The 27,035-nt window shown below is 40.2% G+C and overlaps 1 protein-coding gene across 3 annotated transcripts in view; it reads left to right on the top strand.

Annotated features, from left to right (window-relative positions):
* EPHB1 (EPH receptor B1) overlaps positions 1-27,035 on the top strand; it is a 419,645-nt gene that overhangs the window by 301,490 nt on the left and 91,120 nt on the right. For 2 of the 3 annotated variants that reach the window (XR_005748610.1, XM_040348730.1), the window contains exons 6-9: positions 10,029-10,153; positions 16,376-16,538; positions 23,915-24,023; positions 26,502-26,584. Coding sequence is in view for 2 of the 3 variants with exons in the window: in XM_040348730.1 (XP_040204664.1) it covers positions 10,029-10,153; positions 16,376-16,538; positions 23,915-24,023; positions 26,502-26,584 (480 nt within the window). In the remaining variant the exon portion in view is untranslated. The remainder of the gene's footprint in view (positions 1-10,028; positions 10,154-16,375; positions 16,539-23,914; positions 24,024-26,501; positions 26,585-27,035) is intronic. The other variant, XM_040348729.1, reaches the window with a different exon arrangement.

The raw sequence follows: 27,035 nt of genomic DNA, 5'->3' as shown, positions 1-27,035 counted from the left end.
GTTGAGCTGCACTCTCGGAGTGGACAGGCGATCTTCTGGGACCTGTGACGTGTCCAAGAAGATCGCCTAGACGGAGAGGCTGCCTAGGTGGAGAGGAGGAGTCGCCAAGGTGGCCTGTAGGTGGAAGGAGGAAGTGGGATAGGAAGTCCCACTCCAAACGAAGCCCCCACTCCCCCCCCCAACAAAAAATTACAAGCCAAATGTGGCATGTAAGGGGGCGAGGAGTGCTTAAAGCAGAAGTTCCACTTTTTGTTGAAATTCTGCTTTAAGTGCACTCCTGTGACCAAGAAGAATAGGTTTGGCCATACTTCTTTTTAAATAAATAAAAGGACTCTATGGGGTGTATTTATTAAAATAAAAAATCCGGAGCTATTGACCTGTCATACAGCATGTACTGCAAAATCGGATGTTGCTAGGCTATTTCATTTTGTAAAGTGATGCACAAACTGTTGGCGCTATATAAATCTTGTATTATAATAATAATATTTTCTCTGTAGGTTATATGTTTATTGTTCATACAGACTAGAGTGAATCGGGTAAATACCACATTATGGGCACTAGATGGAGCTGATAAATACTTTTTTTATATGACCATACACTCGATCCAATGCACTATTTTCCTGATTCATGTAATAAAGAATATTTATATCTTGTCCCCATTCACATACAGTTTTACAGAGCAAATAGCTCTGCAAAGTTTTTGTGTGTATATATATATATATATATATATATATATATATATAAAAATACACACACACTTACGTATGTGTATAGGAGCTGGAAGGATACAGTAAATAAAGAATTCTAAAATTGGTAATAAAGTTAAGTAATCTAAATAAGAGAATATAGAAGCTGTCATTGCTCTTCTGTGGGCTCCATTGCTTTCTTCCGTAATTTGTTTCACTGATATTAAATAGGTATATGCAAATCAGGTATCCCCACGCTTCACTGGATGCACACTTGCAGAATGTAGTAAAGCCAGGAGGAGGATTACAGCCCCAAAGTCATTTAAAAAGAAGTCAGCAATGATGTCACCCTCCATATTTTATCCTCTCAGGTTCACTTTAATTGAGAAAATGAACAGCAAATGGCTGCAGGTAGAAGGTTGAGCTTGTGTTTTATATAATTCATTGTGTGCGTGTTAAGCCCACACTTAATTTATATAGTCTCTAGTAACTGCATTAAACTCTCATCAGGTAATTGACAGGTTTTGAGCGATTATGAATATGTGACTGTTGTTGGATTCTGGCCAGAGATCTGCGTAGAGCCCAGAGAAGCTCGAAGCGATGAAGCACGTGTCTTCTCCGCTCTCCTTCACCTTCAGCCGCTTATCTCCCCCGTCATGTTTTTCAGTCCAGCATCCATCCATATTATCTAGGACTTTGTCGCCTCTTCATATTTTTATTTGTGTCACATACATAACTGGTTTCAATATCCATTAATACACATGCATTTATCAGGAGCAGTCAAAGCACCTCAGTGTTGCCATTTATCTGTTTTATATCATGAAACTGCTTCAGATTCACACAGATTGTAAGCTTCATTCCATTTATTTTTTAACTCTGTCTGTCCTCCGACTGTCCATTTCATTCAAGATCACTGTGCCTGTCTAATGTCCTCCCCTCACGAACTCTAGGATAATGTATGTAATGCATATCTACCTATAGGGAGATTACATACTCTTTAAAATCCTTCCAGGTTCAAAACCCCTCATTGTAGCAACATCAAGGGGACCGGTCACTTCTAGCTCCATGGCTTTATTGGAAATGCAATCTCTTTTTTCACCTTCAGTGCCACCTACTGGTGAATCTTGTATTGCTGCCTGGCCAATCAGTTAAAGGGAACCGGACAGAAGTTGGAGTGGTTTTGTACACATTTTTTTAGTTCTTTTTCATTTGTGGTCATGGCTTTAAAATATATTTTTAGTCCAGTATACATGAAATATTGCATAATAGTTTGTATTTTTTTCTCTCCAGTCAACGTTTTTTTTTCCACAAATCTAGTTAGAGCTAGTGGAAAAAATCATGTTGTTTACAAACCCCAAAAACACAAGCTGTAATTTTTACATAGATGAAACTCGCAGTGGTGACTTATTGCATTGTCTCATCCCTTACTGGATGGTTCAGTCTATAGTTTTATATTTAATGAAATAAATATGGGTCTTGCCATTGCTGACTTCCTGAAAATGTTACTTTTCTGGTTGCTTCTGATTTCAATGTTTTTTCTTTCACTTATCTGGAAGGAATTTGCAGCAAATGAAGGCAGGCTGAAGTCAAACATCCTTAGTTTCCTTAAGAAATTATACATCTGTATAAATGAGTCAGGCAGAGTTGAAGCCACTGGATCAAAATGACAGCTAAGCAGCTAGCACTTACAGAAGGAAAGGCCAGCAATGGCAGAGATTGCATTTCTTACAGTGCCAGATTGATACTTACGTAAACCCATGCACCCAGATGTGATTTAGAGGATTTGTTTGCTGCAATAAGCATCAGTGAGGGGCCACATGATTTAGCCATGTTTAATACAATAATTAGAGCTAAATTTAATGTAGACTGAGATGGAGGCATTATAATTATGATGTGTGGTGGAGACATTAGGTTGTACGGTTGAGGCATTAGGTTGTAAGGTGTTTGGTAGAGGAATTAGGCTGTGTAATGGAGCAATTATTCAGTGTTGTACAGACATTAGTTTGTGTGGTGGAAGAATTGGGCTGTGTGGTGGAGTCATTAGGTTGTATGGTGGAGGTATTAGGCTATGTAGTAAAGAAGTGAGGTTGTGTGGTGGAGAGATTAGGCTGTGTGGTAGAAACATTAGGTTGTGGAGTCATTAGATGGTGGAGACATTAGGTTGTGTTGTGGAGGGGTTAGGCTGTGTGGTGGGGGAATTGGACTGTGTGGACGAGGAATTGGGCTGTGTGGTGGGGGAATTAGGCTGTCTAGTGGGGGATGTAGGCTGTGCGGTGGGTTAATTGGATGTGTGGTAGAGGAATTAAGCTGTGTGTGTGTGGGGGGGGGGGGGGTTGTGTGGAAGAGGAATTAGGCTGTGTGGTGGGAGAATTGGATGTTTGGTGGAGGATTTAGACTGTGTGGTGGGGGAATTGGATGTGTGGTGGAGGAATTAGGAAGTGTGGTGGGAGAATTGGGCCGTGTGGTGGAGGAATTAGGCTGCATGGTGGGGGAATTGGATGTTTGGTGGACGATTTAGACTGTGTGAGAGGGGAAATGGGCTGTATGGTGGAGGAATTAGGCTGTGTGGTAGGGGAATTGGATGTGTGCTGGAGGAATTAGGCTGCATGGTGGGGGAATTGGATGTTTGTTGGAGGATTTAGACTGTGTGATAGGGGAAATGGGCTGTATGGTGGAGGAATTAGGCTGTGTGGTGGGGGAATTGGATGTGTGGTGGAGGAATTAGGATGTGTGGTGGAGGAATTAGGCTGTGTGGTGGAGGAAATAGCATGTGTTATGGAGGAATTATGCTGTGTAGTGGAGGGGTTAGCATGTGTGAAGGCGGAATCAAGCCGCGTACACACAACTGTTTTTCATGACGTGGAAAATGCATTTTTTTTAAATGATCATTAAAAATGATCGTGTGTAGGCTCCAGAGCATTTTTCGCGACGTGAAAAATGGGCATTAAAAATTTAGAACATGCTCTAATTTTTCTTGTCGTTTTTTTCACGTTGTCACTTTTCACGTTGTGAAAAACGGTTGTGTGTAGGCTTTCACAACGTGAAAAAAACGTGCATGCTCAGAAGCAAGTTATGAGACAGGAGCGCTTGTTCTGGTAAAACTAGCGTTTGCAATGGAGATAGCACATTCGTCACGCTGTAACAGACTGAGAAGCACGAAGACTGAAAAGTGCAAATCGTCTCTCACCAAACTTTTACTAACACGAAATCAGCAAAAGCAGCCCAAAGGGTGGCGCCATCCGAATGGAACTTCCCCTTTATAGTGCCGGTGTACGCGTTGTACGTCACTGCACTTTGCTCGAGCATTTTTTTTTCACGATCATGTGTATGCAAGGCAGGCTTGACAAGAATCACGTCGAAAAAAACATTGTTTTTTCTAGAACATTAAAAATGGTCGTGTTTACGCGGCATTAGGCTGTGTGGTGGAGGAATTATGCTGATTAATGGAGAATAGATATTAGTTCTGAGTAGTCTGTGGCAGAATTCCTTTACTCATTCATACTGTGTCACCAATACCCCTTTGTTTTGTGTTTCCAGTAAAGGTTTTCCTGCACACAATTCATGTGTTGATTAGTGAAAGAGAGGTTTGAAAAACAAGGAGCCTGTTGGTTATATGAACTGACTTAATAACTGTGAGACTGAGAGACTTGCTGGAGTCGTTAGCTCAGATAGCAGTGTCAGCTCCTTGTAACCTCATCTTACGTCTTCCACTCTGCAAGATTAGACTGTGAGATTGTAAACTAAGAGCCCGAAAAATGTTCCAAGAAATTCTGCAAAAATCACTTGAAAAAGTTTTGTGTACTTATACGAGAAAAATAAAATACATATAATGATAAGTAAGTTATACCCAGTGCCTTTAAAACTATGCTTATGTCAGACTCTTCAACATGATGCACCCCAGTAGGTAGAAAACACTATGCTTCAGGTCATCACTTTGCATTAATTTCAGCTTTATGTTTGCTAACCTTTGATTGTGATTAGTAAACTGGTTAGCTAACTTCTGCCTGATTAAAACTTTGATTGTACACATGGTCGGAATTTCCGACAAGAAAAGTTTGATGTGAGCTTTTGGTCAGAAATTCCGACCGTGTGTAGGCCCCATCGGACTTTTTCTGTCGGAATCATTGAACTTAATTTTTCTTGGCTCGTTGTAGTGTCACCGCATTCTTGGCGGTCTGAATTTTGGGTGACTGTGTTTATGCAACACAAGTTTGAGCCAAAATTCTGTCGGAAAAAAATACACAGTTTTCTTGTCGGAATTTCCAATCGTGTGTACGCCACATTACTTTGTCAAATAGCAAGACACCTTTGTGATTAGGCTGTGATGGAAGCAGCCATTTCCTGACTCATTCCACATACTAGATTCAGGGTGCTGACTTAGCAGGGCCGATCCTAGGGTCACAGTCGCCTGGGTGCAGAAATATTTCTGGCGCCCCCACATGGGTGTGGTATTTTTACTAACCCCACCCCTTTACAAATTTTTCTATGGCAACAACTCAACCACAGAGATGCTCCCCCACAAAGTCTTCATTACCCTGGGATCCTTACATGATCTCTTAACAATAAACAAAATACAGGAAGAGAAGCAGAGTACTTTATTGGGACCTGGAGGGGGGCCTCTCTGATGGACACAGAGAGGACTTCTGTTAGAGAGTCTGTTAGAAAGACCCCCAGACATACTACAGACATGATACAGGAGATGGTGAGAGACTGCAGACATTGTACAGGAGATGGTCAGAGACTGCAGACATGATACAGGAGACGGTCAGAGACTGCAGACGTGGTGCAGGAGATAGTCAGAGACTGCAGACATGGTACAGGAGATGATCAGAGACTACAGACATGAAATAGGAGATGGTCAGAGACTGCAGACATGATACAGAAGACAGTCAGAGACTGCAGACATGGTACAGGAGATGATCAGAGACTACAGACATGATATAGGAGATGGTCAGAGACTGCAGACAATAGTACAGAAGATGGTCCATTAGACCCCTTTCACACTGGAGGGGTTTTTCAGGCACTTTAGCGTTAAAAATAGCGCCTAAAAAAAGCCTCATCTGCAATCCCAGTGTGAGAGCCTGGGTGTTTTCACACTGGAGCGGTGCGCTTGCGAGACGTCCAAAAATGTCCTTCAAGTAGCTTGTTTGAGACACTTTCGTGTGTGTATACACATCGACGCCCCCACCTCTGCAGGCATCTGGGTGCAAAGCAACCTGCGCACCCTGTCTAGGATCGGCCCTGTGACTTAGTGATTACTTTACTTCCCTAGAACTAGCATGCTGCTCATAAATCGTGAAATGGCTTCTTTCATCAGAACATATTCGTACAGCTGTCTTATTTACTGATGGATTTCCTTTAAGTATCAACAAATGTGTCCAGGTATTCTGGCTGAGATGTTTAGTACTCAGGTTTATGGGATAATGAGCCGTACCAAGCAGTGATCTTGTCGTTGGAGCTTCCCGGATCCTCGCTACATTATCCATGCTAACCACGCAACAGTGCCATAGCTATGAAGCCTGCAATTAACAAAACAGCAATCAAGTTAAGTGCTTAATTTCAGGAAATTAACATCCTTCTCCAAAAGGATGGGAATAGAAAACAAAAAAGGCGGATTAGAGGAGAGCTGGGTAAACAGAAGAAGCAACGGCTTTCTGCCTCCTGCATGCACTCGAGAGAGGGACCTCGTGTAGAGGAAGTAAACAGAGCTGACCTCCAAAATGAAGCATTATGCTGGGAAGAGCAGGAGGGAGGGAGGCCCAGACTCCAGTGATTAGACCTTCATTCCATAAGATCATTTGAAGACTTCATGTGATGCAATGTACACATTGGTTATTCCACAGAGAACATTATACATTATGGCTTTTCCGTAGGGAAGACTGTACATTTGCATCTGCTTCCTCCATGTGAAAAGCAACACATGCATCAATATTTGTGTATAAGACTTTTTTGGCTTTGCATGACAAATGAGCACATGCAGCCACCTCAAGCAGATAACTACTTTCCAGTTAGCATTAGTGATAACTGTGGACATGTTATTAGGTTCTCCAGGTTACAACAGGTCTAGTCTAATTAAAATTCAGGATGTAGTTATAAACAAAGAACTAATAATAGAACTATGTGTACCCAATAAATAAGTTTACTTCTTTTTTCTTAAAACGGCAGAGTAGCCAATATGGTCCAGAGCTTTCACTCATATTGTTTCAGAGGTATTTTATCAAGTTACCTGCCATGCGGCTTTGGTTTATTTCATAGTCTTCATTTCTTGGACCTGGCTGCCATTTTTAGAGGCGTTGTAAAGGTTTGTTTTTTATTTTCTTAATAGGTTCCTTTAAGCTAGTGCATTGTTGGTTCATTTACCCTTTTCTTTGATTTCCCTTCTAAATGTTTTTTTTTTTCTTTGTCTGAATTTCTCACTTCCTGTTCCTCCTCAGTAAGCTTGCCCCCATCATCCGAGCTGTTCTGGCTGGGGGTTAGTCAGCGTGCTTGCCCCCTCCCTTGGAACTACATCCCTGCGGGGAGATGCTGTGAACGTTCGCAACATCTCCCCGCAGGGATGTAGTCCCAAGGGAGGGGAGCGAGCACACTGACTAACCCCCAGCCAGAGAGTCTCGGAAGATGGGGGCAAGCTTACTGAGGAGGAACAGGAAGTGAGAAATTCAGACAAAAAAAAGCATTTAGAAGGGAAATCAAAGGAAAAGGTAAGTAACCCAATAATGCACTAGCTTAAAGGAACCTTTTTAGAAAATAAAAAATTAACCTTTACAACCCTTTTAGGTATATATGTATGACCCTAAATTTGGCCTTGTGATAATTCAGGCAATACCCTCATTATCATATGAAGGGGAAGTTCCATGCGGATGACGCCACCCTTGGGGCTGCTTTTGCTGATTTCGTGTTTGTAAAAGACGATTCACGCTTTTCTGTCTTTTACAGCGTGATGAATCTGCTTACTCCATTACGAACGGTAGTTTTACCAGAACGAGCGCTCCCGTCTCATAACATGCTTCTGAGCATGCGCAGGTTTTTCACGTCTTTAAAGCCCACACACGATCATTTTTCACAACCTGAAAAACGACATAAGCCTCGTACACACAGCCGAGGAACTCGACGTGCCAAACACATCGAGTTCCTCGGCCAGTTCAGCACTGAAGCCGCCGAGGAGCTCGGCGGGACGAGAGCTCCCATAGAACAACGAGGAAATAGAGAACATGTTCTCTATTTCCTCGTCGAGCTCCTCGTCGGCTTCCTCGGCTGAAAGTGTACACACGACCAGTTTCCTCGGCAGAATTCAGCCAGAAACTCGGTCGGAAGCTGAATTCTGCCGAGGAAACTGGTCGTGTGTACGGGGCCTCAGTATAAAACGTTGTTAAAAAATAGAGCATGTTCGATTTTTTTTTTCTGTCGTTTTTCAGAACCCGAAAAATGCTCTGAAGTAAAAAAACGACATTTTTTACAACCCGAAAAATGATCGTGTGTATGCGGCATAAGGCTTTAATTCCTAGATTGCATTAGCAGGTCACTGGTGGGTTTTACCTGCTGCCTGGAAGTGATGTTTTGGGGAATTTTTACATCATTTGGATTATGATTTATGTATAAAGAGGAGCACTGTATTGTAACTCATACCAACCAATAAAATAAAATATTTCTGTGATTAGATTAAACTAATGAAGCGTGACATCTAATTGGGTTCTTGGTTCCTGCTCATCATATTTCTTTGTACATTGTTACAGCAGTTGACAATGACTTCAAGCATGTTTCTAAGAATGCAGGAAATTCTAAAAGGGAGGTCTGAAGAGAAATCTGAACTGTGCATATCAGCCTCTGGGCCTGTAATCTCATCTTTACTGTATAAATAAAGAGCCCCCTCAAGAAAAACGTGCTTGTCTTCTATTGGAAATTATTGGCTTTACAAGGCTTCCTTGTTGTACTATGAAGCTCCACACAGGGAGTCTAGAGTTCAGCAAAGCATTGGATCATGATTATTTATTTTTTGTTAACTCCATTATCTCAAGGAAAATAAAGGTTTTTATCACGCACATAGCAAAACATAATGCCACTTACAGACCACTGTTGTCGTTTTTTGTAACCCTTAAAGCTGACCAAGAACTTTTCCATTTTTGTTCAATTTCAACCATTTTTGAACCACCAGAACTAACAAATAAAATCTAAGGGCCAGATCCTCAAAAGGGATACGCCGGCGTATCTACTGATACGCCGTTGTATCCCTGTTTCTATCTTTGGAACTGATCCACAGAATCAGTTTCCAAAAGATAGGCAGAAGATCCGACATGTGTAAGGGACTTACACTGCCGGATCTTAGGATGCAGTACCGCATCCGCCGCTGGGGGCATTTCAAGTCGAAATGCCGCTTCGGGTATGCAAATTAGCACTTACGGAGATCCACAAAGCTTTTACGCTTCGTTTTTTCTCCGTAAGTATTAAGTTGCATGTGTAAAATTAGGGCTGCTTTTACAAAGTGTAAACTGTTTACACCTTGTAAAAGTAGACCCTTCTTACCCGCGACTCTGTTATTTATTTTTATTTTTTTTCCCGCCGTATCTTTTTTTTTCCGACGCAACTTTTTTTTTACCGGCGCGATTCACAAAACTCGGCGTAACGTATGCACGTCGGGAAAATGACGTCGTGAGCATGCGCAGTACGTCCGGCGCGGGAGCGCGCCTAATTTAAATGGGACTCGCCCCATGAAAATAGGAACGCCTTGCGCCGGACGGATTTAAATTACACAGCCCAAAATTTCTAGGTAAGTGCTTTGTGGATCGGGCACTTAGGTAGAAATTTTGCGGCAGTGTAACTTAAATCAGAATATTTAAGTTACGGCGGCTCTTTGTGGATCTGGCCCTAAATTACTTGCAAAAACAAAGCAATCCACCACCCAGGATTGTGATCAACCACCAGAATTTGGTCCAATTGTGAAGTCGAAATTGGAAAATAAATGGAAGGTTTCAATAAAGATGGAAAACTGAAATGGGATTGTAATGGAGTGAAACAGCAGGCATCTCATATACATCAATATGTTTTTTTCCAGGGTAATTTTGATTCCATCTCCTTGTGGTAAATTAAAAAACACCTTTCATTCCTTTTATTCCAATTACTTTATGATAAAAAATTAAATAAAAAATGAAGCACAAAGTTTAGTTAAAATTTCATTTGCATGGCCTGCGTCTTGCTAAAATATAGCAAGGGCAACAACATATTTTAGTACCAATCAAACAAATAAATCATATCCCTGTTTACAGAATCGCTTGTTTGTACTGGCTGCATTTTAACCGACATGATGTTCTGTTCATGCAGTAACAATTTTTTCTTCTCTCCCACCAGCTCCTTCCACTGTTCCCATCATGCACCAGGTCAGAGCTACGATGAAGAGTATCACTATATCTTGGCCCCAACCAGAGCAGCCCAACGGTATTATCCTGGACTATGAAATCCGGTATTATGAGAAGGTAACATCAACAAAGTCCATAATAAATATATGATTTTATGTTGAATGATAACTCTTCTTTACATGGTAGCAATGGTCTTAGTAAATTAATGGTAGCAGAATTGCTTGTGAGCAGAACCAATCCATTAACACCCTCTTCAGAGCTATAATTAATATAAAAGTTGCTTGCATTAGAGGGCCATAAAGTGTTCAGTCTTCACTGACTCAATAATTTAAAACTTGGCTGCTGCTGCCAAAGCTTATCACATTTATAGATAGTCTATTAAGTGCATAAGAAGGTGTCATAAGTCAGGAACCAATGAGAAATTCTATGCAGCTGATTTACAGCTGAAGTGCTTTCAGAAGAGGTAACTGGAAATCATTTAATCACACAGAGACTTCGTAGGGCACCCACAGACCAGACAATCTGGTAGATTAACGGGAGTATAATCAAAAATCATTCTGTCTGGTTTCACCAGAGATTTTTAATATGGATGAGAATTTGGCCAACCAAGTGATTGAGATAAATTTTTGTTGAACTCAGTTACTTAATATATGGAACAAGCTAAGATCGAAGCGGCCACGTCATCTGTTAAAATCTGCGCTGTGACAAATAAATAATGTGCGGCTGCCTTCACATAAAGGCAGTGTAACAAAACCCAAATTGACATAAAAACAAAAAAATGTGTAGTGCCGATATTCAATAAAGTGCAAACTGTAAAAAAGTCAGTGGGTAATAATAAATGTATAAAGTCCCAAGATTAATATGCTTCACAATAAGTCAGAAAAGTGAACAGTGAGGTCAGCCATCCACCGCCAGATCACATGTGTTAACTTTTCCAAAGGTGCTCAGAAAACCAGCCACCAACATCTTGTAAAGTTAACACTCATCGGAACTTAGGGCTGTCATTACAACAGCATATACACCTGTGGCACATAAGAAACCTCTCTGGAATCCGTGCAGCAACCAGCATTCAATAGCACCTTCTGATGAACTCCAACTAGGGCAGACAAAGCCCACCATGAGCCAAAAGTAATTTCCAATAGTACAGTAGTTTATTTTATTATGATAAAAGCACAAATATAAAAGTATTAAACATAAAAGTGTAAATCACATTGAAAGCCGCTGCCGACTCAGAATCGTGCAGCGGCTTGACGTCGGCACTAAAAACCCTGCCTCCACCCTGGGTTGCTGCACATATTCCAGGGGGATTGCCTCTGTGCCACAGATGTATATGCTGTTGTAATGACAGCCCTAAGGCTGGCCATACACGGTGCAAATTTCTTTCTTGCAATCACAGATCGCTGGAAAGAAATTTGTATGATTCTCCGAATTAACACTATACAGTGACCATTGTCTGCTCCCAGCGGGGGGTGGGTGGCGAGCGAGGGAAGCCGTCCCCACCAGAAGAAGACAATGATTGTTGCTAGCAGCTAAAGCAGCCGCTAGCAATATTCGTACGAGAATCTGGTTGGCTGGTTGTACCCAAGTTGAACTTGGTACATTCAGTCTGTTCATTAACGGTTCGAACTGTGTATGGCCGGCCTAAGTTCCGGTGAGGGTTGAATTCACAAGGAGTTGATGGCTCGGTTTCTGAGCACCTTTGGAAGAGTCAAAGCATGTGATATGGCAGTGAATGGCTGACCTCACTGTTCACGTTTCTAACTTATTGTGAAGTATATTCATTTTGGGACTTTATACACTTATTATTTCCCACTTATTTTTTTACAGTTTGCACTTGAATATCGGCACTACACATTTTTTTGTTTTTATGTTAATCATGAATATTGAGTACTACAGCACCGTTTGTTCACCTACAGGGCTCATTGTAACTTTTTCGCCCAATTAAGAAACTTTTGTTTATTTTAGCACACATGGAGAGAATTCAATAACTTTATAATGGAAAAATAACAATATTTAAAGTAGAACTGTGAACAGACTTTGGACGTTCAAATATTTTTATATTTTTTAACAAGAGGTAAATAATATTTAAATAAAACGTTTAATGACCAGTGTAGCTACAGAGACTATGGAGTAGTTCATCCTTAAAGCTTACAATAGATGCAGTGAAGTAATTAAAATCTGTTTTCAGCAGTATGCTTCTTCCTTTTTCTGTGCACCTGCTGTCTGTTTATGTTAGAGTAGAAAGTTGGAAGCCTCCCAGGGTACTGCTGAGAGGGGGTGGGCTTTGGTGCTTAAAGTGGTTCTAAAGTCAATTTTTTTTCCTTAAAGCGGAGTTCCACCCAAAAGTGCAACTTCCGTTTATTCGCCTTCCCCTCCCCCTCCGGTGTTACATTTGGCACCTTTCAGTGGGGAACGGGGACTTGTCCCTTTCCCAACTTTCAAGAGTTGGGAGCGCTGCGCTTTCTCTCGGAAGATCAGCCCCCCTCCTCCTTCCCCCGCCACCCTTCCAATTAGGAAGCACAGTACGCTTCATGCATGCGCAGTAGGGAACCGGCTGTGAAGCCAAAAGGCTTCACTGCTGCTTTCCCTTACCGGCACCCAACAGATGATACGAAGATCCGTTGTGGTGTCAACATTGCGGGCTCCCACTTACACAGGTAGGTGTCCATATATTAAAAGTCAGCAGCTGCAGTATTTGTAGTTACTGACTTTAAGGCCCAGATTCACAAAGGACTTACGATGGCGCAGCGCCATTTACGCCGTCGTAAGTCCTAATCTGGGCCGTCGTATCTATGCGACTGATTCTTAGAATCAGTTACGCATAGATATCCATTAGATCCGACAGGCGTAAGTCTCTTACGCCGTCGGATCTAAACTGCAATTTTTTTTCCCCGCTAGGTTGCGCTTCCGTCGATTTCCGCGCCAAGTATGCAAATTAGCTAGATATGCAAATTCACGAACGTACGCGCGGGCGACGCAGTAAAGTTACGATGTTTGCGTTAGGCTTTTCCCGGCATATAGTTGCCCCTGCTATATGAGGCGCAGCCAATGTTAAGTATGGCCATCGTTCCCGCGTCGAAATTTTAAAAAGTTACGTCGTTTGCGTAAGTCGTCCGTGAATGGGGCTGGACGTCATTTATGTTCACGTCGAAACCAATGATGTCCTTGCGACGTCATTTGGAGCAATGCACACTGGGAAATTTTAGGAACGGCGCGCGGACGCGCTTCATTAAAATCATTCGCCCCCACCCGCCGAATTTAAATTCTGCCTGGTGATTTACGCTACGCCGCCGCAACTTTACAGGCAAGTGCTTTGTGAATAAAGCACTTGCCTGAAAAACTTGCGGCGGCGTAACGTAAATCGGATACGTTACGCCGCCGCACAGATACGCCAGCTGTACCTGAATCTGGCCCTAAATTTTTAGTGCGGGGGGCGAACCTACTCTTTAATGCATTCTATACATCAAGGTAAAAAACACCCCACTACTTGAACGTGCTAGAATAATAATAATACAAAAAAAAAACACTGGATTCTACAGAAGTTAAAGATGTTAAAAGGTGAATCAGCAAATAAACCTCTAACAAAAAAAGCGATACATCCATATTGGGGGAATGACCCTTAAAGTACAACTAAAGGCAAAACTTTTTTTTATCATTTTAGATTCCTATTTATGGCAATCATCAAATGTGAAATTAAAAAAAAATCACACATTTTAGGTTGTCCCCAGAATAGTAATAGAGAGGAAATCTTCCAATGGGGACACTCATTTTTGTGACCCTGTTGACAACTACGATTTTCCCTCACTTTAGTGGGATTTCTTCTCAATTCTAGTTTTGGCTATGGGACAGGAAGTGACAGCGAATATCCCCAAATGGGACAAAAATTGAAAAAAAAAAATGAAAAAAGTTTTGCCTTTAAATCTACTTTAAATCAGTCACAAATATTTTCTAATAAGTCATTATTAATCTCTTATCACAAATAGTGTTTTCCTTGTCCTTGGTGGTGATTAGCTTGTCCTTTTGAAAATTGGAACCTTTTTACCCTCAGAGTGTTTCCAAAGCTGTACAACATTTATCTAAAGAAAAGCCCAGAGGTCTGTTTTACCTTACCTGATCTGTTCCTACTTTCATTCTTATTAGGGTTGAATGCATGGTGATCAATGTGTCATCTATTGATCTTGCTGGCTTTCAGACAATACATTTATTTCTGTGTTTTTGACTAAAAGAACAATACTGGTGATTAGGCCACATTTTTTTGCTCGGCTAGTGTAGTAATCATCATTAAGCTTACTTGAAAGGCCTACAATGAGTGAAATAGTATTGCACATTTTAGCTCATTTTAAGTTAATAAACTAGTGGTTTTATGGATTGAAAGTCGCTATTTTATTCAAGAAGAACCCAGGTAGTGTTTTTGTGAGGTAGCAACACCATTGGTAATTATTATAATCCTAATGATTCTTTCTATCATAGCTTTCCACAGAATTCCCTCTAGTAAACCTTTATTAAAGATGTCATTTAATTAGCAGACTTTTTCTAAAGATGCACTGTAATAGACCTGCCCTAAGGACACCCTATCAGACATTTCCTTAGGATGCTTTATAACTTACAGACCTTTTTTTAACATATGCTTTCTAACAGACCTTTCCTTTGGATGCCCCCTAACAGATCATGCCCTCTACCCTATAGACCTTGTAATAAGGACGCCTTCTTAAACATCTTACCTTAGGATGACTTCTATCTCACATACCTTTTCTATAGATGCACTCACTCATCCATGTCTTTATGGACCTTGCTTTGTGCACTAGTCCAAATCATTTGGTGGAGGGGGGTTGTGGTGTGGGGTTGTTTTTCAGGAGTTGGGCTCGGCCCCTGTTCCAGTGAAGGAAACTCTTAAGGCATCAGCATTACAAGACATTTTGCACAAGTTCATGCTTCAAATTTTGTGGGAACAGTTTGGGGACGGCCCCTTCCTGTTCCAACATGACTGCGCACCAGTGCACAAACAAGGCCCATAAAGACATGGATGAGTGAGTTTGGGGTGGAGGAATTTGACTGGCCTGCACAGAGTTGGGACCTCAATCTAATAGAACACCTTTGGGATGAATTAGAGTGGAGACTGCGAGCAAGGCCTTCTCGTCCACATCACCTGACAAATGCACTTCTGGAAGAATGGTCAAACGGTCCCATAGACACACTCCTAAACCTTGTGGAACAGCCATCTCCGAAAAATGTAAGCTGTTATAGCAGCTAAGGTTGGGCCAACTCAATATTGAACCTTACGGACTAAGACATTAAAGTTCATGCGTGTGTAAAGGCAGGCGTATCAAAATACTTTTGGTAATATAGTGTAGATGTAGAAGTCTTAGCTTTCTTTTTGTGATTTCATATAATTTCCTGCTAAATATCATAAACATCTGTGATTAGAAGCCATCTGAAACATGGTTATGATTTGTGCAAGTAAACCACCCTCTTTTAGAAATGTAGGCAGTGGCTTTTGTTGAGATTGTGATTCATTACTGGCCATTAATTCAGTTTTTGGCACAAGTCAGCCACATGCAGTTTAAATGGGTTGTAAAGGTTTGTTTTTTATTTTCTAAGCTAGTGCATTGTTGGTTCACTTAACTTTTCCTTTGATTTCCCTCCTGATTTTTTTTTTCTTTGTCTGAATTTCTCACTTCCTGTTTCTCTTCAGTACGCTTGCCCTCATCATCCAAGCCGTCCTGGCTGGCGGGTTAGTCAGCCAGAACAGCTTACTGAGGAGGAACAGGAAGAAAGAAATTTAGACAAAGAAAAAAAACATTTAGAAGGGAAATCGAAGGAAAAGGTAAGTGAACCAACAATGTACTAGCTTAAAGGAACCTATTTAGAAAATGAAAAACAAACCTTTACAACCTCTTTAAGGTTTCACTGCGCAACCAGCAGCAGGAAATCAAAATTAAACGATATGTTGCTTCTGCTGTCGTCTAAAGCAACAGGACGGCAGGTCTTTGCACAGAATAACATATTGAAGGTGGCAAAGTAGTTACACTTCAGGGAAATACATGTTTTTAGAATAAGGCAACCGTTAGAGACTAGCAGCTAAAAAATTTGGTAAGCATTTTAAACCAAAAGGGATCCAGTATTTTTTTCAAGTAACAAAAGTGTATATACTGTACTTAATATCAGATTAAAATTTTATGAATCCTACTCGTGCTCTTCTTTTAAGATTTTATTGCCGAAGCAATTTTCTGTGCCTAGATATATTATAGCAAGTTCTGTTTTATTTTCTGTTTATGTTTTATTTTAACTTTTTTACTGCACTGTATATTTATGCACTTATATACATTTTCTTACTTACAGGATCAAAATGAATTTAACTCTTCTATAGCGAGAAGCCAAACCAACACAGCCAGCATAGAAGGACTAAAGCCTGGTGTGGTGTATGTGGTACAGGTCAGGGCACGCACAGTGGCGGGTTATGGAAAGTACAGTGGAAAAATGTGCTTCCAAACACTGACTGATGGTAAGTGACCCCTTAAATAAGTAAACATTTAAAATAAGAGGGAGACCGCAAACCAACAGTCTCTGTGTCTGTAAGGTTTTTTTTCTGGTACCACATCCTTCAGATAACTAGACATTAAAGGCAAAAAATCCTACCATAGAAAGCCAAATAGGACTTTGAAGGTACTTCACAAAAAAAATGTGTAAAAAGGTTACTGCTACATCTCAGAAGGTAAATAAGGCAAACGGTTGATTTTTTTCAGGCTTCCACTTCTTTATCATGATACATTTTTCTAGATATTACCTATACGATAGCACTTTCTGAGTATGGGCCCCCTTTAAATTGACCGAGTTCCATATTTGATTCTTGTAATGCATGTTTAAATAAAAAACAATCATTCAATTTGTGGTTATGGCAGCAGATCCGTGTTGAGTTGCTCCACTTCCAATAAAGTAACCCCAATGCTGGATGGCATTTAACTGTTTTGCAGGCTGAATCTATTGGGAGTTTTTGTATGATATATGAGAGGCCCCATACATATTTTATACCCAAACTATAAAGATGTGTCAAAAACACGCAGCTAGGGGTTGTTTCAAACATTGTAATGATAATATGCAACATTCCAGCAGAAGGCTTTGAGATTGCATGTAATATATATTGGACCATCTTAATGAAAATGAGCATTCTGTATGGGTCATTTGCTGGTTTGCTGCTGTCAGATTTCATGTGAAGAATTGATTGACACAACATCATATTCATATAATAGCAATGAAGTGTAAAATAGGAACATATATTAGATTGCAAACTAGTTCTGCCTGATTGGTCCTGGCTGTTTCACACTCGTCATGGAGTGTATTTACATGCATGATCTTTCAGTTCATCATTGCAAAATATCTGTTAATTTGACCCCTTCTGTTTGGAAATGGTTTCCATTCCATCAAACTATTTTAGTTTAGTTGATTTCCTTTCATTTCCCCCATGTATTAAATAATCAGAATCCAACATGTTTCACTGCTTGCAAGACACACGTTCTTCTCCACAAGCGGAAACATTCCTCCTACACTGGCCTCGGGCACTGAGCCAGGCTGTTACATGCGTAACTCTGCTGGGCATCTTTCCTTACCAAGTCTGGGCATTAGAAAGGAAGGTAGAGAAGCCAAGAGGGATGCTGTGCTTCTGTATTGTTCCAAAGCTCTTAACGCCTTCTCTGCCAGTTCTACTTGGCCTGTGTCCCTGTTGAGGTTAAGACTGATCTTTGGCTAAAGGGAAAGTGGTGAAAGTTTACTTACAGTTATTAAAAGCTGAGCTCCGGGCATGTATTTAAACACCAATTAAATCATGAAATATATTTTTACACAAAACCAGTATAAATACCTTGATATCGGCTTTCTGTAATTCTCTGCATGCAGTATGTTCGCTCTTAGCACAGGGAGCTTGGCATCAGTATTTATTAGTGCAGTGCTACAGTGCCACTAACAAGTGTAAACCCCAAAGCTTCTCTAAGTTTTCCTAAGTGGTGACCTATCCATAGCACTAAACAACCCTAGCACTAAACTCTTACCCTAACACTTAACCTAAACCCTAAAATGTCTTTAATTATGCCCCAACACCTAAACAGCAGAACAGAAACATAAAATTCTGATCAATTTGTTTTAATTGGTAAAATCCGAAAGTATTGAACTCATAAAGTGGTTGTGATATACAAATACAGTATTTCTGATAGTAATTGTCCTGAGGAGGAATCAACTAGAGACATCAATTGCTGTAACCTCTTTAGGCATTGAGGGACACAAAGTCAAAGGTTGCCTTGTCCAGGCATGTACCCTACATGCTTGTCAAAATGACCTTCACAATGCATCAAACAGTGTAGAGATGTCACCAAGTTGTGCACATCTTTACACTGATGCATGGGGAAGTAGGGAGCAGAATGACAACCTCATTGGTGTGCTATTTCTTCATTGTGCAATCAGAAATTGGGGTGGGTCATGGACCAAGTTGTATTGCTATTATGCATTGTAGTTTACAGGTAGTTCCAGGACCTGACTTTGCTGTCTTATGCTGCTTACACACGATCGGTCAAACCGATGAGAACGGTCTGATGGACCGTTTTCATTGGTTAACCAATGAAGCTGACTGATGGTCAGTCGTGCCTACACACCATTGGTTAAAATACCGATCGTGTCAGAATGGGGTGATGTAAAACACAACGACGTGCTGAAAAAAATGAAGTTCAAAAAAACGAAAGTAAAAAAAAAAAAACGAATGCTTCCAAGCATGCGTCGACTTGATTCTGAGCATGCCTGGATTTTTGGGTTAAATTTAAAAACAAGATTGCTTTTTTTTAACCTATAAATAAATAACCGATGGGGCCCACACATGATCGGTTTGGTCAAATGAAAACGGTCCATCAGACCGTTGTCATCGGTTTGACCGATCGTGTGTACGCGGCATTATAAGAGTGAACTTTTTAACTCCTTAAGAATTTATGATTTTTTTTAGCACGGATCACATGTCTGGCAGAACAGAATTGCAAGTCCTTTGACAAGTAGCACAGTTTACCAGTATTCCATGTATTTAGCTATTTACCTGATATTCAGTCTCAAGACTATTTTATCATGCCTATCTGCAATTAAAGACAACAGAATTTGAGATGGTTCAGAGGTGGATAACACCATCAATTAAAGATTGCATAGGTTATGTAAATTTACACTAGGGAATAAAAGTGTGTTAGAAGATATGTGAGGAATATGCCTAAGCAGATCATAGGTTATAGACTGTTCAGTGAGCGTTTAAGACCCGGGACTGTGTGAGGTATTTGAAAGGAAAACATTTTATCCCCACCATGGAAAGGGTTCTTTGCTACAAGTGCGATCACAGTTTGGCATTCTCAGCAAAAGCAGGTGTCAATGGCCAGATTTATAAGTGAATTTTAATTTCACTGATAGTACTGGAAATGGCATCTCCAGATATAATTAATAGGATTCGTCAGTGGAGAGATTGATTCAGATACTGATTGTTTTTTTTTTACTAACTGATGGGCCCAGGAAAGAATTATAATTTCATGGTGAAGTAATTGTCAGCTGGCTTGCTTTGTGTTATCTATGCTTTCTTCTTGATCAGGAGCAATGGAACAAAATCAAAATTAGAACAGGTTGAACTCAATGGGCATTTAGGTATGTTATTAATTTTGCTTTAAACAAGCATTATACGGGTACGTGGAAGCCCCATATCCTGAAAATTCTGAAATAAAAAGAGACAGCAAAGCATATAATTACTAATTTCCAGGAACCAAGCATCTTCAGTGTATGTAGCACTGCTAGACTTTTTATATCATATTGGTTGAACAAGATGGACTTGTGTCTTTTTTCAACCAGGCTAACTTTGTAACTATGTATTATTTGTGGAATTTTACTTTTTTAATGAGCTGTGGCAGAAGGTCTTAAACACAAGGCTGAGGTATCATCATCAGCATTCCAACTTTACAAAGAATGCAACAATAAATGTAAGGGTGCAATCAGGGTGGCTAAGATTGAACACGAATAGCACATAGCGGAGGAGAGTAAAACAATCACAAGAAATTCTTTAAGTATATAAAAAGTAAGAAAGGGAGGTCAGATCATATTGGTCCCATAAAGAATGATGAAGGGAATCTGGTTAGTAAGGATGGAGAGATGGCAAAGGTATTGAATTTATTCTTCTCCTCAGTATTCACAAGTGAGGCAGGGGGGGCTTCAGCAACCAAAACTGCAATGTTTATCCTCATGACACATCACAGGAAATACCCAGATGGCTAACAGAGGATAGAATTAGAAATAGACTTGAAAAATGTAACATTGATAAGTCACTGGGACCAGATGGCTTGCACCCGAGGGTTCTTAAGGAACTCAGTCAAGTAATTGCCAGACCATTGTTCCAAATTTTTACGAACAGTCTACTCACTGGAATGGTACCAGCAGATTGGAGAAAAGCCATGTAGCACCAATATTAAAAAAAGGGCCAACATGCATCCACAGGAATTACAGAACAATTAGCCTAACATCAATAGTATGCAAGCTCTAGGATGGGAATATTAAGGGACTATATACAACATTTTAGTAATGAAAACGGTATCATTAGCAGTTATCAGCAAGGATTCATGAAGAATCTTCCTTCCAGGCTATTCACTAAAATTAAATGAGAATCGGTTAAACCTTAAACTGCATAGAGGATTCGTTACTTACTGTAACAGCAGTAAGGATGTAGAATTCTCTTTCAGAGGCAGTGGTTTCAGTGGGGGGCATCGATAATAAAAAATAAAAAAAAGCACCTGAACGACCACAACATACAGGGATATACAATGTAATATTGACATAAAAGAACACACACAGGTTGGACTTGATGGACTTGTGTCTTTTTTCAACCTCACCAACTATGTAACTATGTAAGAATGCTTATGGTTACATGAGGTGCAATAAAACTTTGGCCCCTGAGTTTGGGTGAGCTTTAACTTTCAATGCATGACATGGTTGACACGGTATTATCAGAATGCATCTCCCATGGTTACTGAGGTTCCCAATGTTGCCTGAGCTGGGATGACAGGAATCTCTTTATTTACAGGAACCAATATGGTGTCTCTAGTACTCATAGACATGCAATGATCTTGCTTGGCTAGTTTTCCTGGATGCAGAAGTGAATATCATCAACCACTTAAATTTTGGGCGCAATTGTTAGAGATAGTAGTTCAAATTAGTGAAAGATGTTTTACATAAGCTCAGTTTCCAGGCATTCAAAGTAAAAGATCTGTTTATGTTTAAAACGTAACCAAACAAGGGAGGGGAGAAAACATTGATGGCAAAACAAATGACAAACATTACACCTATTTTTATTCAGATGGTATTTGACCTGTAGCTATAATTCATATGCAGAAACGACCTGAATTAGGCCTGACCAGCTTGTTATTTGAGTGTCCGTATCAACATGGAAACCAAGAGAGAACCATAATATTACCCCTGCAATGTTTTTATTATTTTATTATTTATATGAATGTCTCATAATGATAGGGATAACATCTTGTATCATTGGACTTTGAGGTTGGATGAGTCAGTTAGGGAATGTGATAGAGAAGGAAGTTTTGAGAAGGAGAACAGGGGCAGGAAGGACAAATTACAAGTACAGGAAGTGCAGGAGGGAGTAATATATATGTTTAGACAATGATTTATCTAAAAGAATCTGACATTGTTCTTTGGTAAGCAACTTAAGGTGTATTGGTGTAAGACTGGTAGCTATAGGGCAAGTTGAATAATCTTTCTGATTTCATACTTAAGTAGGTCATAATACAGCAGCAAATTATTTGAGTTGAACAAATAAAAACAAATTTTTACTTGTTATGTACAGATCAGATCCTTAAAGTGGATGTAAACCCTCTCCTAAACCCAGTGAAGGCAATAGCCTCAGATGATACACAGAGATGAAACAAATCTCCCTATATAGGTTTTACTTGTATATCTGCTGTCTTAAGCTTTATATACTGTTTAGAAAGTACACATCTTGTTAGAGTCTTTGCATACACTGTGCGACAGCTGATTGGAGGAAAGGCACACTCCCCCTTCCACATAAGCAGAGAAAGGAAGGAATGTGCAGAGCTGTGCTTTGAACAGACAAGCAACCTGCTAATCTATTTATAGCACACACCCCAACACAAAATCTCAGCTGCTTTTATGTCGGGGGAACTTGTCAGAAGTTATCAAACTGATAACATAGGAACGGAGCATTAGAAAGACACAGGACTTAGGGCTTTGGAGAGAGATAATTAAACACTACAGATGTGTCCAGCTCAAATTTCATGAATCGGGTTTATACCTACTTTACGTATTGGAACATTTTGTAAATAAGCCTTTCCTAATATCTTCATGTCCTGTCCTTCTGTTCACAGACCTTTTATCTTTGCAGTTATTAGTATCAGATTTCTGCAGTTAAAGCCCATTTTTACAAAGATCATGCCACTGAGTTACAGTGTATGAATAGATGTACTTAGTCCACTGAGGAGCTACAAAGATGAGGTATTTTTATTGTTTGTTTAAAGGGTTGTAAACCCTTGTTTTTTTTAAAAAAATAACAAACATATCATACTTACCTTCACTGTGCAGTTTGTTTTGCACAGTGTGGCCCTGATCATTGTTCACTGTGGTCTGCCGGTGGCTCTCCCTGGGGGTTACCTTGTGGGCGCATTCTCAAGTCCAGCATTTACGTCCATAGACACAGAATGCCGGACTGTGATTCACAGCAGCGGGAGCCATTGGCTATTATTCTATCCAATCAAGAGCTGAGAACCCCCGAGCAGAGATGTACAGAGCATCTCCGCTAAGGGAATGAACAAGCTCAGGTGAGTAAAACGGGGGGCAAGGGGGCCGGCCGGTCACTGTCAGAAGTTTTTTCACCTTAATGCATAGGATGCATTAAGGTGAAACAACATGAGGGTTTACAACCCATTTAAGAAGGGGTTCAGAGAGTAGAAACCCATCTTTGTTGTGATGAAATCTGAAGGGGTATTCCCGAAACCCCACACTTGTGGGATTAAATATATAGGGGTGCCCATACTGTCACACCCAGCCTTAACTGAGAGGAGGTGAAGAGTAATGTCGGGGTGGGTCTTTTGCAACGTAGCATTGCTAGAGGCAGTAATAAAATACTCCGTAGCTATTTAACTATACAAGAGCTTCCAAGAGTAGACCCAGCATGTTATTTAGACTGAAGCAAGAGATTTGTAGGGAATCCGTTTTTCATTATAATTTCACTACATGGTTAGCATCTGTGTTTATTTTATACTGTAGCATCAGGACATTTATTCATTTTTGAATCAAATATCTCTTTATTCAAAGGGTTTTGAGGTTGATTCAGAGAGCAATAGGAAAACAGTTTTGTACCACAAATAAATCTGCAGTGCAATCAAGTATTGAAGGAAGAACACCAAAAGATTGGCATTGTCAAAGGGACGAGCAAAGAACTATTTGAAGACTGAATTCATTTTTCCATTTTTAATTGGAATCTGTGAAAGCTCTCAACAAAGAGTTAATCCTAAGAACATAGATTCAAATTCTGGAGATTTCTGTCTATTGCAATATGAACTATGAATATATTTGTACATACACAAGAAATTAGTACGAGATAGGTTCCTGACAGATTCTCTGACCTTTACTGGGTGGGAAGTGTGGAGGCACATAATGGAAACTTGACATTTTAGATGGTTCAACATGAATCACACAGGGAGTATGTATAATAAAGATCTGAGTCAAGGTCTGGATCTGCACATTCATGTACTTGTTCTCTTTGACACAAATGATAGGCTCCATTACAAAAGGTTTATTGTTGTAGGCCAACCTGGCACCATCCTGTGTAATTTCTCCTATTTCCACTTTTAGAGGATTACAAATCAGAGCTGAGAGAGCAGCTTCCACTGATTGCTGGCTCGGCAGCAGCGGGTGTTGTCTTCATAGTATCCCTGGTGGCTATTTCCATTGTGTGCAGCAGGTGAGTGCATTTTTCTGTCTTTATATGTTTCCTTCACAAATGTACCATGTCTGGTCAATCATATACTGTATGCTATTCACAATTGAAGCAAATGATTTTATAGTTTGAAGATAATGTTTTACTCCAAAGTATAATTCAACACTGTCACACCCACACGTGGGTGTGCTGATTTATATTTGGAATATTACATTTTTTATTAATCACCCCATTCTGTCTGTAAATTTCCTATTTTTGATCAGTGTAAGTACCATTTCATGAATTATTGTCTCTATGGATAATGTTCAGCTCATCATTGTACTAACTGAGGTCATGTTCACATCTGAATAAGAGCTGAAATCCGGGTATGCAGCTAAATCAACAGTTAAAATGCATATGAACTGTTCAACCAGTCTTGTGATAACATCATCCATTGCCGGGACAAGGGGTGGGGAGGAGGGTCCGCTGCCCTGGGCACTGTGGTATCATGTGAGGTGGGGGTCGCCACAAGGAGATGGAGGGAATTTGTGTTAGAAGAGGGAATTTGGGGGGCTGCATGGGGTAAGTATTCTTTTAGAAGGGGGACATTTGGGCTAGGTGCTAAGAGTGGTGATTTAGGGGGATTTGTGTTGAGAAGGGGGTGGGGGAAGAAGATTTGTGCTTGGTGGGGGGATTCGGGGGGCAGTTTGTGCTGGGAGGTGGATTTGAAGTGAAGAGAAGAAGATGTGTACTAGGAGGGGAAATTTTAGGGGTAGAGAATTTGTACTATGAGAGGTGAAATGTTTTTTCATTAGGGGGAGGGGATTTGAGCTGGGGGGGATTTGGGGGATGCGGCAAAGATCTGTACTGAGATATGGGATTACAACAGGGGTTGGATTTGTACTGGGAAGAGGGGGGATTTATGCTTAGAGGGTAAGCATGCAGATCAGTGCTCAGTGTTTTTTTGGGGGGGATATTTTTGCTGATACATAATGCTAATACATGTTAGAGGGGGGGGGCACAGTTTGGCATGTTCACCCTGGGCTTTAGATGACCTTGTCCTGGTCGGCACTGACAGCGTCCTTGCCAGAAAACAAGGCCCAGTTCCCAGGGAGCTGTTCAATGTTTTTATTATTATACAGGATTTCTATAGCGCCCACAGTTTACACAGTGCTTTACAACATAAGGGCAGGCAGTACAATTACAATACAATTTATTACAATAGGAATCAGAGGGCCCTACTCATTATTGGACAGGATAATGGTTACGTTTCGGGGAGGGTATTCTAAATGTTTATTTTTGGTTTTAAGTGTTGGGGAACACTGTAAGGAATGTTTTCATGTTTCCACATAGGGAGGCTGCATAATTTTTATTTTACCCTGCATCAAATCCTACCACCAAATAAATATATGAATGTTTCAGAGCTAACCAAAGCTAAAAAGTTTTTTTATACTTGTCATGAGTTTAGCTTAATACTTGTCATTCATGGGAAAGCTTTCATCTGTAGGAACAGAAGAGAATAGGCCTGCTTCTCATCATAATACTTGGCAAGCACCTAAAAGGGAACAGTATAAAATAATAAGTCCCCCGAGCTCTGTTTGTATCTAAATGCCATGTAACATGAACCAGTGATCATTTTAGAAAAAAAAAAAAGAAGCAATGCCTTTCAATGGAAACAATATACTTTTTTTGTGTCCCAATCCAGGTATTTAAATCTTGGCTGCTGTGAGCGGTCATCTCATAGTCCTCAGCAGGCCTGTACCAGAGAAAAAAAATAACTCAGCTACCCCAATGCCGTAGGCTCTTCTTCTGTTCTATGTAAGCTGTGATGTAGGATATTGAGGAGGAGAGAGGCACATCGTATACTAGGGGATCAAGTCTGGTCTGCATTGAGCTTATCCTTATCCCTCACTGCAAGGGGCGTTTTAACTGGGTTTTTTTCAGCTCATTTAAACTAGGATTATTCTGTATTTTGCTCCATTTCCTCTCTATATGGTAACAAAATAGACAAAATAAAATTGTACAAATATATTCTACTTTTTTAAAGCCAGGTTTGATCTTCTCTATCGTAGTCACATCCTATTCCACAAAAAGCCACTTCCATTGGCACTTTACTCGTAAAATGTAGCTTTACGAAATCTACAGAAGGTAATTAAATAAAACCCATTTTCCAAACAGTGCTTTGTGACAATGCAGGGTCATTGTGTATTATTCCTATCGAGCTATCCAAGAATGTTTTCTCATGGCCATAACCATAAAGGTCACTAGGTGCTCTGGAATTTCATTGTCATCACATGTGAATCTTTTCTTTAGGAAATTAGATGTCCTTTGGAACAATTTAGTAGGTTGGCAGCAAACAGATAAAGCAGATATTGTTATTAATGCATTATGTCTTCATTATACAATTCCTACTGATATCCATGTTCTGCTCGCTGGCTAGATCCATCTAGTCCATAAAGCATTTATCCTCTTCACTTGGCAGAAAACCATCTATGACTCTGCACCACCATTTTTCAAGTTTAGTTTTGTTATATATTCCAGGAAAAGGACGTACAGTAAAGAAGCAGTGTACAGTGATAAACTACAACACTACAGCACCGGCAGAGGTAAGGTTCCCCATTCCTAGACAGAGTGACCAGACTTTAGATGTAAAATCATTACATTTATTGTTGTTATTAGTATTATTATTATTATTACTTATACTACTATGGTTGTTGTTTTCATTAGACTTGGTTGGTCCTTTATACAGTGAAGGCAGGCGTTACAAAAATTGGGTTTCCAAAAAAATAGCGCTGCTACTGTATACCGCAAGTGCACCTCCCGTGCCCAGTGTGAAAGGGGCCTAACACAAAATAATGTTCAGCCTCCTGGCTCTTTTTAGCAGAGGCTTTGTGTCTCGGTCTTCTTGACCATGTAAAAGCATCCCTGTATTCTTTTTAGCAGAGGCTTTGTGTCCCGTTCTTCTTGACCATGTAACGAAGTCCCTGTATTCACGTGCAAACACCATACCTCAGTTAGCACTCTTTCTTCCACTCTTTCTTCTGCTTAGCTGAGAAT

The sequence above is a fragment of the Rana temporaria genome, chromosome 4 (genome assembly GCF_905171775.1).
Source record: "Rana temporaria chromosome 4, aRanTem1.1, whole genome shotgun sequence".
Taxonomy (NCBI): domain Eukaryota; kingdom Metazoa; phylum Chordata; class Amphibia; order Anura; family Ranidae; genus Rana; species Rana temporaria.
The sequence above is the reverse complement of the archived record's forward strand: the minus strand, read 5'-3'. Positions and strand labels throughout refer to the sequence as shown.